Genomic DNA, 12,275 nt, shown 5'->3' with positions numbered 1-12,275 from the left:
ATGGCTCATGAATGAAGGGACACAGATGTATATTGTCTTTTCAGTGACCTAGAAGAGTGAGCTAAAGCAGACAGAAACATGGATACGGTATTCATGGACATAGACACATATCTGCTATGACACAGGCATAAATGTAGTAAAATCTTACTACTCAAAAGAATTCATAATTTTGCCAAATGAAGAAAAAAATCAGGCATGGTTTTCAACATGTATTATAAATTGAATAAACTAAAAAAAAAAAAAGTGTGGCATTTGTATTCATCTCCCCTGAGTCAGTATTTTATCGGACTGTTGCAGACACAACCAGGTGTGTTCCTATCAATTTTGCCCTTCAAGTGACATTTTTGGCATCCTTTGCAATCCTTAGCTTAAGCTCAGTTAGATTGGATGAATATCAGTTTCAAGGCTACTGACTCTTGATTAGATGTAGGACAGGACTTTGACTCGGCCATTCTAACACATGAATATGTTTTGCTATAAGCCGTCCCACTGTAGGGGAGCAGCTCAACATAGATATACCAAACTTTGCAGATTTTACTGTAAACATTTTGAAAATAAAACATCATTTCATTCCACTTCTTGGCACTACTCTGTCACATAAAACCCAATAAAAGCCCTTTGTGACTGCAGCATGACAAACAGCTAATAATTTGAAGGAATGATTATTTTGCAGAACACTCGATAAAACACTTTCTTAGAATCAACTGGGTCCTGTAGCGTTTTGTTGCACGTCTCTCATTCACAAGCACGCGAGTGTTGTTTCACTTTATTTACATGCACTCTTCATATTGAGTGCACTCTGTATGTGGAGCACTTGACTTTGAATCAAAGCACTGACCTTCCAGTTGGGGGACAACCACTCATCTTATTAGGCCCTGACTTCATCCATGAATTTAGCGGGCACATTTGTAAGTAAGAAAAAGCTAATTTATGGTGTGTGTACTATGGATTCTGAAGGAGCCTTTTCTGTTTTTTTAACATTTTGTCACAATAAACCAACAAACTTCTGAATATGTTTTTTTCTTTTTAGATTTTATGTTACAAAGCGTTTAAAAAACTATACATAACTGTGAAGTGGGTTTTGTGCCAGTATTTCCCATTCATTTTTACATGACTACAGATGGAAATTAGCATGGCAATATTGTACATTCATTAATATGTATTTCCCCATTCCCCTGATGAGCTTCGCTGTCCCTACATACATTTCACACATTTGAAAATTGCAATTGGGTTTTCATTTCACAATTATTGAGTGTTAATATAATAGGTTGAAGTACTTAGCTGTTGTATGTCAAAATGTAACAATGTTCGAGTGGCTTAAATGTGATTTTCTTTTTTAAACACTCTATTCACAGTTTGCTGTTGTGAACACATTTTTGAAGAACTGTGTCTCAACACAGCACTGTGTCTCTTTTGTAGCTCTGTTTAAGATCATTTTGCTGCTCGAATTTGAACCTCTGGCTCAGTCTCATGTCTTCTGCAGCTTCCCACATTAATGCAGCAGAAACAATATTTGCACATCATGATATTTCCACTGCCTTGCTACCCTGAGGATGATGGCTTCAACGTGAAATGTAAGAAATGTGAAAACCATATATATTTTTCTTCTCACTTAAAAATGATAGAATAACCATTCTATAAGGTCTTATAGAATCCCTATTTAATACTATTGTGCACAGAGTGCACAAGTTTTAGTAGAATAAAGACTTATGCAGAGCACTCTGAACTAAGTCATCTTGTAAACAGATGACAACTGAACAAAAAAGTCCAATTTCACACTCACTGTAAATACTGCTTTCCCTTAACTGTGATTCCATTTTCTTCACAGAAATAATTATGGCCAATTGGCTTTCTTTTTCTTTTTTTTTTTATAAAAAAAAAAACACGGTTGCCAACAGAGGCTGGCGCCACTGCAGTGAATTTAGAAGCACACACATGCTAATTGCAGTGAGAACTAGAGAACAGAAGATGGTTATAAAGAAAAAGTATTAACCCTTTAATTAATAGTAAGACTTGTTAAAAGAAAAAGTGTCTCTTTGTAATATAGATTTTTAAAATCTATATGATATAGATTAATATATATTTAATATTGGATAATTAAATATATTAAATATATTTTTTTTAAACTTGCAAATGTAATAAATACGAGGAGACTTGTTTAGATAGATTTCGCCTAGCTCTAATAACAAATGATGTATCAGTCACTAATCATGTGAGATATTAATCAAGCCAGCTTCCGGAGAACTCATGATTAGATTATCATAGAAGTTGCTTAGTATGTAAAATCTAAGCTGTGGTGTACGACCGCCCCCTTCTGGACACAGCAAAGCATAACACGTCTTTTCACTTGTGATTCAAATTTTAGACCAGCACTTATCAATGTAAAAAATATGTGCGAATGTGCATTTATCTAAGTTAGTACTATAGGGTTTTAAACACCCAGCAGTATAAATAAAAAAATCCTGCCTTTTCGGGTTAAATTCATCATTTGGTTTCTCAGTCAGAGGACCTAACTTGGTTCTAATGGTGGGTTATTTCAACCACTAGGGGGCAGCATGATTGTCACACGAACAATGTTCACTTTGTGTCTAAGGAAGAAGTTATCCAGCTAGCTGGTAGATAGTCAGAGAGACTGCAGCAATGCTAACTTGGCCGCAGTGGTGACAAGTATCCAACAAGTATTAAAGCTACGAGAGGAAGCTCTGGAGCAACTAGCATCGCCAAGTGGCCATTTATCAGCGTTGGAAAACTAGTAAAACGCCGAGGATAGTGAACCTTTAATAACTGACACCAGCTGCTGCGAAAGCTCAGAAAGTATCATTATATATTAGTCATGTCTGCGGCCGGAGACTTCGGAAACCCTTTAAGAAAATTTAAACTGGTCTTTCTCGGGGAACAGAGTGGTAAGTTTAAACACATCCCGTCGTAACTGGTTGAGAGGAAAGTGGTGCTGATATCTGTATGAAACGTAGCCGAGTTGGATGGCTTGTTGTGGGGATTGACGCCGAGCTGTTAGCCGGGCTAACGTTAGCCGCATATCGTTACACTGACTGTGTTGGCACTTTGGGAGCATTGCGACACTGTTGATGCCGTGTTTGTCCACGCTGGCTGCTTCTTGAACCTGCTCGTCACTCCCTTCCAGATATGACTCTTGATTAAGGAAACTGACGCATTCACGTAGTTGCTCACTCTGACGCGGTGTTGCTCATAGAAAAAAAAAGGGAAAAGTAATAGGAAACTTCGATGACTGGTTGGTTAATTAGTCGGAAACAGGAGTTATAATCGAGAACTGAATCTATTGATAGTGTGTTGTTTTATAAGGAAGCAATACATGTCGGTGAAAGTCCATGAACTATGATCACTGGTATTTTTTCCACCCTTGAGGCACTTCATAATTACTCAGACCTGTCTGGTAGCATTCCTGAAATACCTCATCCTTATTGCCCCCCTCCCTCCCTCTCCCCTTTCCCAGCCTGAGCCCACCTGCCCAGTTTGAATTAAGCTTTAGGAAGGGAATAAGGAATTTTATTTTCAGTGGTACAGTGTTTACTTATTCGACAAGCTTTTTAAAGCTGAGCAACACCACAATGTCCACAGCGGGACACTAAATTTGGGGTTCCTGGTTTTATTTTAATCAAACTTTGCTGTACACATGGAGCTGTAGTTTCCACACAGTAGGATAACCCAGCCCATAATTAAAGAGAACGGATGAGCCACAGGCTTATGTGTGTGCTGGAAAACCACTACTATTCCACATTAAATCATAAATATGATTCCCATTTAATGACTGGGCTCTGGTATTGATGTCAGACAAGCTTTATATTTTATTTTTAATCAGGCAGTAGTACTGTTATACAAATTATAGCTACTCGCTTACAAAAAATGTAAGATGTAATTTATAAGTGCTCCTCAAAAACGTATTTTTTGAATTGGTTTTTGTGAATAAAGACTTTTTAATTGGTGCACCAGCTATACAGTCACCGCTTTTGATTGTTACTTTGTCCTTATAATTAGAAGTAATCAGATAAAAATTATAATTAGCAGGTTAGACCTCAAAGGAAATAATAAAAAAATTGGTATTGGCCTGGGGAAAAAATGGGATCTGTGGTTCTGTAGTTTCATTGTTGTGTTGTATACTGGCCTTTTGCTGTGTATGTAGTATTGACCAAACTATTTTTTGTTTAAATATACAGCCAGAAAGCAATGCAAATTTAAAGAGACAACTTAAAAAGAATGTGAAAATTGAAAGTAAGCAAAGTTAGGCTAAAAATCAAACACTCAAAACAAGCATTGTTTACCTGCAATAACTCAGGTACTGTAGATATTTTATCAATTAGTCTATGTGATTCAATTATTGCTGTTTCTATCATGATATAATCTAAAAAAAAGATTATTTTTCCATCTTTGGGTAAGTTTTGTGGTCTCCTCCAGATATAACAGATTGAGTTTGTTTGTCGGGCCGTAATCAGCTGTGGGTCTTTGCGTCCTCAGAACCAGCTGTGTTTACTTTAGCCATGTCTCTGTCACTTGATGCACATTGTAACTGATACTGTAACCTGAGCTCACCAAAAAGTCACAGTGTGTGGCTGAGCACCACAGTCCCAGAACTCAGCGAGAGGTCATAAGATCAGCTGTTAAAAAAAAAAAACACACACACACACACATTTGTTTTGCACTTGTGTACAAGTGATGAGTCTGTATAAAACAACAGCTCATAAAGCTGGGGTCACGAATATGTAAGTGTGAGATCCTTTTGCGAAAATATAAATAGAAGTGAGAACGCATGTATGAGTGTTTTAAGATAAAAGACAGGTCTTGAATAAATAAAGTCATATGGGTCGATATATTGACTGTTGATGCTGCTTGAATTGCCATTTTCCCAGTTTTTAACTGACTCAGGATGAAATGCTTGTACGCTCAACCAAGAGTCAAGGTCTTAGATTTGTATTTTGTGGGTCAGAGGTTGGACATTTTGGAAGGCGTTGTTATAGATACGGAGCACGAAAAATCAAATACCTTTCTTTAAAAGCTGTAGTTTGCTTTTCCGTTTTAGCAAAGCAGTATTCCAGGTGCTGTAAATGGATTTAATATGTTTCGCCACCATATTTTAAATATTTCAAAAGCAACTCTCTTAAATTTATATTAGAAATGTCATTAGAGATAAGCTAAAAATGGTCTTAGTGTATTAATATTTTTACTAAGGTTAGCTGTGTATGTACAGCAAGTCTGTAGTTTTAGTGTAGTTTTTCTTTGATCTTATTTTGGACTTTACGTCAAACTAAATAATTTGATTTTAATCATCTTGTTGCAGAGCAAAGGCAGTAATTTAGCCCTTTTATTTTGAAAGGTTGTTACTTTGATGGCCTTAAGCAGCTGAATAATCTCCCAGTTTGAACTAAATGTTTTATTTTTTTCTTTCCGTTTGTGTCTCAGTGGGAAAGACGTCATTGATCACCAGGTTCATGTATGACAGCTTCGACAATACGTACCAAGTGAGTCATCACTGTTTTTAAGTCGTCGTTCTTTATGCCTGCGGTGGATGAGTTTATTCATAATTTCTCATCTATTTTCAGGCCACAATAGGAATAGATTTCCTGTCAAAAACCATGTACCTTGAAGACAGAACAGTAAGTTTGTTTCCAGTGCTACAAATGTTCAGGGATTCTCATGTGTGGGGTGATTTTTGTGGTGCTTATTTATTTTTTTAATGGCTTGGTGATTTTGTGATCGGGATACTGTTCCCTCTGGACAGTCCGTATATTCACTGAGTGCTTACTCCTTCAACTTAAGTCTTCTCCGTCTCCTTCCTACCCCTCCATCTATCTCTCATCCCATTTTTTTGAAATGAAAACACCTTACTTGATCAGAAGAAGAGGGATGGTGACAAGTGAAGGGTGATTATTTATTTCTTTACCCTCCAGGCCAGACAGCTTTCTTTCTCTGATGGTCATTCTCGACCTGCATGCCCTACGCTCTGTCTGTTTCTCTTATCTTTTCCCCATCCGTCTTTCTTTATTTGGTTTTGTTTCGATTTGTTTTGGCCACATTAACTTAGCTCATTTATCTGTTTTCTTTTTATTTCCATTCTCTCTTTATTTCTTTTCTTTTTTTTATATTTTTTGTTCCATCCTCTCCCTGGCCCACAGATCAGGTTACAGTTGTGGGACACAGCGGGGCAGGAGCGATTTCGCAGCCTGATTCCGAGTTACATCAGAGATTCAGCCGCTGCTGTCGTTGTGTACGACATTACAAGTAGGTGACACAATATAAGCTCCATCTGTTCAATTATACTYTGCGWACCAAAAACTTCAATTCMATTTCAGACTCTTTAATAAATTTCTAATGTAAAACATGTTTCCATCTCCCTAATAGTGTTGATCTGTTTCCTTGTTGACTTTCATCCAGATGTCAACTCTTTCCAACAAACCACAAAGTGGATTGATGATGTCAGAACAGAGAGAGGAAGTGATGTGATTATCATGTTGGTGGGAAACAAGACAGACCTTGCAGACAAAAGGTTAGTTGTTCATCTTTCCTTCCTTTGTCTTTTAACATTATTAACGTTAAAAGGCAGATTAATATTATTAAAGGGRCATCGTTATGTAAAATKAACTTTTTTGAGTTTTACATCACGTTAAAATGTTATTCCCTCATCAAAAACATACCTGGAGTGTTGCCTTGATTCTTTYATGCATGTTTGAGAAATCATTTAATCTCTTGTCCAAAACGCCTGGGGGCATCAAGGCGAAGCTCCTCCTCTTTTTGAGGCACAACCCCTCCTCTTTGAGGCACAGCTCCTCCTCTTTTTGAGGCACAGTCCCTCCTCACAGRTGGAGGGACTTCTCCAAGCTTCTGCCTCACAGTACACTCCTTCCCCACAACTCTCCCACTCAGCTCCTTCAGACTAGTCGGCATCAATTAGCAAGTGCCTAGTGGAACTATATATCTGCTGAGCTCTTCATATGAGCTATTTATCAGTGTAATTCTGGTAAAAATGTTGTTAAAGGGTTAATAGAGGACAGATGTTGCAATGACACATAATGCTGCCCCTTTAATTACAACTTGCTTGTTCTTAATAACCTTTTAAAGGCAGCATCACATSAGATGAGTTTATTTTTTCTCTTCTTTATGGATGTCAAAGCAATAATGGACTTTATTTTTTCCTCATTTCTGATCTCWGTCTGTAATGCAGGACATATTTATTTCTCCACTATATAAACTTGTATTTTCATCTGTCTGGCTGTGCATCTTTTAACTTCCTTATCTACCACAGGCAAGTATCTATTGAGGAGGGTGAACGGAAAGCCAAAGAACTAAATGTAATGTTTATTGAGACTAGTGCGAAAGCAGGCTACAACGTGAAGCAGGTAAGTGTGTGTCTGAGTCGTGCTCTGAAGTCCTGCTGCTGGTGCTGCAGCTTCTCTGCCAAAAGCTTCCCTATGGAGCAAATAAAGAAAAGTTGCAACTGAGCAAGATTTTTTTTTTTTTTTGTTCTTCCAAATGTCCAAATAACTCGTATTGAAAATATTTAGTATGTATGGTACCTTATGCAGTATTCATACCCATTTTTACATTGCAGCCTCTAACCTCAGTGTGTGGTGTTGGGATTGTGTGATAGATCAACACAAACTTGTGCATAAATAATAAGTGGAAGGATAAGGTTTTGTGGATTTAATTAATTTATTTATTTTTAACCAATAAAAATGTGAAAAGTGCAGTGTCGATTTTTATTCAGCTTTTTTATTGAGTCAATAGTTTTTTTGAATCACAATTTGCTGCAATTACAGCTGCAAGTCTWTTGGGGGTATCATTCTAGCAGCCCTAGCAAAATTTTTACCAATTCATCTTTTTTTTTCTAACAGCTCACAGTGGATAGAGAGCATTTATGCACTTTAGTTTTCAATTCTGACACTGATCATTTCTTAGATTTTAGTCATTGAGTCATTTTGACTTAGAAATATTCTTTTAACTAAACCACTTCATCATCACTGGCTCTATGTTTAACATTGTTTTACCTGTAGGAAGGAGAACTGAATGGACTTGTACAGTTTATGTCACACACACCCACACACATACATTTGTGAGCTCCATTTACTAAATCTGAAGGAAGCTGGTTGTATTGTGTTTTTCTTCGCAACACCAGCGTAAAGAGAGCTACTGAAAATTAAAARCCATTCATCATTTCTCTATTTATTATGCACTACTTTGTGTTGGTCTGTCACATATAATCACAACAACACACATTTGTGGGTGTAGAGGAGCAGATTGTCAAAAAGTTCAAGGAGTATTAATACTTTCTGCTGGCACTGCACTGAGCAAACTTTGAATTTAACTGCAACTCAGTACATATTAACATTTGTTCAATTGCACCGGGAGACTTTTGGTTTTTGAGCAGCAGCGCCAGTTGCAGCAAGGAGGAGCACGGCTTATTATTTCACTTCAATATAATCACAGTTTTTTTTTTTTTTTTTCTTCTGTCTGTGTTTCGATGTCTGTGATGCGTGTCACGGTGGGTGTTTGTGTGTTCGTACGTTGGGACTCGCAGACAGATAACCACAGAAGAAGGAGAGCAGAGAGCGAAAGAGATGAATGTTCTATTTATTGAAACGAGTGCAAAGACAGGCTACAATGTCAAACAGGTAGAGGCTGCGCACGCTTGTGAGTGTGCGTCCACAGCACTCGCTGCCCTGTTTTGATTGACTTCTGTTCTACACGCATGCGTCCTGGGCATGTGCTTTTAAGCGTCTGCTTCCGATGTGGAGCACGATTTTGCTTTCCAAGCTCTCGCCCAACTGTTGTGCGTAATGATTCGGCCAAGTTTTGATCAAACGTCTTCAGGATGGGTACGAGTTTGCAAACCAACGACTGGCCTTTCTTGATTTTCGCAGTAAAGGTTTGTTACTGTGAAATCTTCGTTATGGAAAGTTGTTTCATTTCATGCAGTTTATTGGGGATGTGCATGCTCTGCATCTAGATCAAATTTATCTCATGAGGATCCRTCAATAAAAACAATAAAAAGAAAAATTACACCATCAGCGGCTCAGTTGCACTAGAAAGGCACTCCMWKKTTTTTTTTTYGTAGACCTCTTGACTTATCAGATGCATGTTCATGCAGGAGCCCCAACACAAGCGCCTTAATCACTGTCAGATTTGACAAAGCTCTGTTGGGTGTGTTCGCTTTGTTATAGCTTGAGGTGAACTTATGCTATAAAACGTCATGTGATCACACACTGCATGCATGCTTGTTTCAACTGGTTGTTCTGTCCTGAAAATATTCCTGACGATATGCATCCGCTTGTCTTTCCTGCAGCTTTTCCGCCGCGTGGCAGCCGCCCTCCCTGGCATGGATACCACACAGGACAAGAATAGAGAGGAYAGTATCYTTTGTGTGCTCGTCATTGTCTTCGCCTGACATGAYGGAGGAGTTGGGAGGTCTCCTTGCTCTCTAATGTCACCTCATATCAAATCTTGCGTATAATCCTTGCCACGGGGAAAGTCCAGCGCRGCTTTATGACGTCTCACTTTTGTCATTTAACCTATGAGTCGCTTTAGATTTAGTTTTCCAAGGACATCCAGCTGTGGATTTAGTATGATCTAATACGAGCGCCTTCCCCAAAGGTCTAAAGTATAAACAAAGTTTGCAACATGATTGCTCTGCAATGTGTKTGCAGCACATGATTAAAAAGTCTTAAATGTATGTATTTAAAATYAGGGTCTTAAAATGTCTTAAATTCATTTTTAAATGCAAGATGGCCTTGAATGTGCCTTAAATTTTATTGTGGCAGGTCTATTTAACCTCATATATTCTATGAATATATATATATATTTTTTTTTTTCTCATGGGACTTTTCATCAGGCAACAGTTTGAGTCACATGCAGAAATCTTCAGTGCATTTTGTAGCTTGAGGTGGCTCAGGCTACTGCTAACTAACTGCTAGCTAAAAAGCTAGCTAACTAGCTTTTTCTGCCTACTCTGGATAAGTGCAAATTTATCACCAGCTGACTGGGCAATGTTCATCAAGCATTTGTCTTACCTATTGAAGAATTTTATTTCAACAAAGTTGTTACTGTAGAAGGAAATCCATCTGAGAAGYAGAGTAAGAAACCAATAGAGAATGGAGCCACAGATGCAGCTATGGTGACAAATATGGGAAAAAGATCAAAAGGAATGGCATTTAATGTCTTCAATGTGACTATCTATACATATTCTCACAAGTAGTACCATTTCTTCCTCGAAAGTCTTCAATTCTTTTATTTATACATATATGTTGCGACACAGGCCTTAAATTTAATTGATAATGGTCTTAAGAAGTCTTTAATTTGAGTTGGTGAAACCCTCTGAGTTTTTTTTTACAGATAAAGACAAATTACCAGTGGTAAATCTTAAACATATGAACAAAACCTCAGCTAAAATTATTATTATTTAGTGTTTAGCATGTCTTTTATAATCACTTTGTTCAACATCCCTTTCCCCTGGTTRTTTCCTGTTTAGATGTTGGCTGCAGTGTTTTAGTTCCTCTTTAAACCGGCGCATATTTTCTTGTTCTGTGTTGTTCCTTAATCCACCAACCCTGCAGTGATCGACATAAAGCTGGAGAAACCGCCCGAGCAACCGGTCAGCGAAGGAGGCTGTTCCTGCTAGAGTTGTCAGCCGTGCTGCAGGCRTTTTCCTGGAAGCCGGTCTTTCTGTAAATCTCCCCTTCACTACACCCGCCTCCAGGCCCCAGTCCGACTGAGAACACTACACACCCGTTACCTTCGGCCATTGTGACTCCACCCGCGCTTTCATCCTGAAGCTCTGAAAGCCACATATCACTAAAACTGAACATCACACTGTATCTGACATATGTACTGAAACCTCAGACACACGTGGAGCTCACCTCTACATAGAGCTCCTGTTTTCATTTCAGAAGAATATGATGTTGTAGATGTTATCGGTCATMATGGTGTATTTCTATACATTTTCTTTTTTTCCCCAAACCAAACCGAAAGCGAATGTTTGCTGTAAGTTGTCTGTCCCGGTTTGTGTTTTAAGAGGGAGAATATTCATTTTAACAGAAGAGCACTGCTTTAAGCCTAGTAAACTGTGTGAATRTTATGTGCATTTATCACTTAACATAATTTATGCCGTGGAGAAAGATTTGGAAGACTTTGATTTTTTTAAATTAGTGGTGAACAAACTTCTTTTATTAATCGAGTACAGTGTGGGAATTTAAGTGGGAGCATGTTGAGTTTAATTACTATCACACAATCTCTATAACTGTGATGCAGCTAAAGTCGGAGGCAGAGACCTTTACTCTAAAAAATTATGTTGCCTGAGCTGTCAGAGAATATTCTGTCAYCGTTTTATAAGCACATATTATGAAAACGCATCATATTCGCACTACATTATTTTTAATAAACATACCACAATATGTCAGCCTCATTCACCGTCCTCTGAGGGTTTTTTTTTTTACTTCAGCTTTTTCCTTAAAGTTTCATAGACTCCCCCCTTTCCCCCCCATTGATTGTAGTTTTAAAGAGAGGATTTTCACTTAAAACCCAACACAAACTCTATGGCTGGGGAAAATTTTTACCTTTTTAGGCTAAAATTGTAGAGGGCTTCCTTGGCGTCATTTTTTGTATGATATTGTTTGAACACTTTCAGAACTTTGTTTTTATTTTTGCTTGTTTCTACTTTTTGGCTTTGATCTTTTATTAGTGATTTATCAACACATGTATTTAATCTACAATGACTTGAAATATTTATTTCTTTTGGATTCATGCTTTTTTTTTTTTTTTTTTTTTTTATGACCAGTAATATTTTCCCTTGTGGTAACGAGTCCTGAATCGCTACTAAGATATGCATTCTTCCGGACGAGCTTTTGCAGAGTCTGTGACGGATTCTGCTGTTTGTCTGGCAGCTCTGGGTGGGAGTTCGATCATACTGATGATATTGTGCAATTCTTGTGAGAACTTATGCAGGAGAGTCCAGTATGTATAGTATAGTTGTTAACATTTCTGTCTGGAATGGTTTTAAATGAAAGAATAAATTTACACTTCTCACAACTGATGTAATTCATGTGTCACACATTTTAAAAACACCTAATAATGACTCTTATATCCCTCATAATTCAGCGTTGACTTGCTGTATGTAAATCGGGTACAATAGTCTATTTAAAAGAAACAAAAATGTTTATTTGAACTGGTGTCGAGGTAAACTATATGTCTAGATTCTTTAAGACTCCATATTTGTCATACAGTAAAATACCAACATTTAGTGTGCCTTGCAAAGT

The 12,275-nt window shown here is 37.6% G+C and overlaps 1 protein-coding gene across 3 annotated transcripts; it reads left to right on the top strand.

The window, feature by feature from the left end:
- The first annotated feature begins 2,609 nt into the window (after positions 1–2,609).
- On the top strand, positions 2,610–12,052 carry rab6a (RAB6A, member RAS oncogene family). 3 transcript variants are annotated; one of them, XM_008427570.2, is made up of 8 exons: positions 2,610–2,903; positions 5,434–5,492; positions 5,574–5,627; positions 6,147–6,252; positions 6,406–6,517; positions 7,274–7,367; positions 8,546–8,639; positions 9,311–9,377. In XM_008427570.2, exons 1-7 carry the CDS (start codon positions 2,834–2,836, stop codon positions 8,603–8,605), a joined length of 555 nt encoding a protein of 184 aa, XP_008425792.1. In that variant the 5' UTR covers positions 2,610–2,833; the 3' UTR covers positions 8,606–8,639; positions 9,311–9,377. The 3 variants fall into 3 exon arrangements, with proteins under 3 accessions (XP_008425792.1, XP_008425791.1, XP_008425790.1); XM_008427569.2 differs by lacking the exon at positions 8,546–8,639 and adding an exon at positions 10,578–12,052 and having other exon boundaries at positions 2,611–2,903; XM_008427568.2 differs by lacking the exon at positions 7,274–7,367 and adding an exon at positions 10,578–12,052 and having other exon boundaries at positions 2,612–2,903.
- The last annotated feature ends 223 nt before the right edge of the window (positions 12,053–12,275 follow it).

This window comes from Poecilia reticulata, linkage group LG14 (assembly GCF_000633615.1).
Source record: "Poecilia reticulata strain Guanapo linkage group LG14, Guppy_female_1.0+MT, whole genome shotgun sequence".
Classification (NCBI taxonomy): domain Eukaryota; kingdom Metazoa; phylum Chordata; class Actinopteri; order Cyprinodontiformes; family Poeciliidae; genus Poecilia; species Poecilia reticulata.
This window is presented reverse-complemented; position numbering and strand designations above follow the sequence as displayed.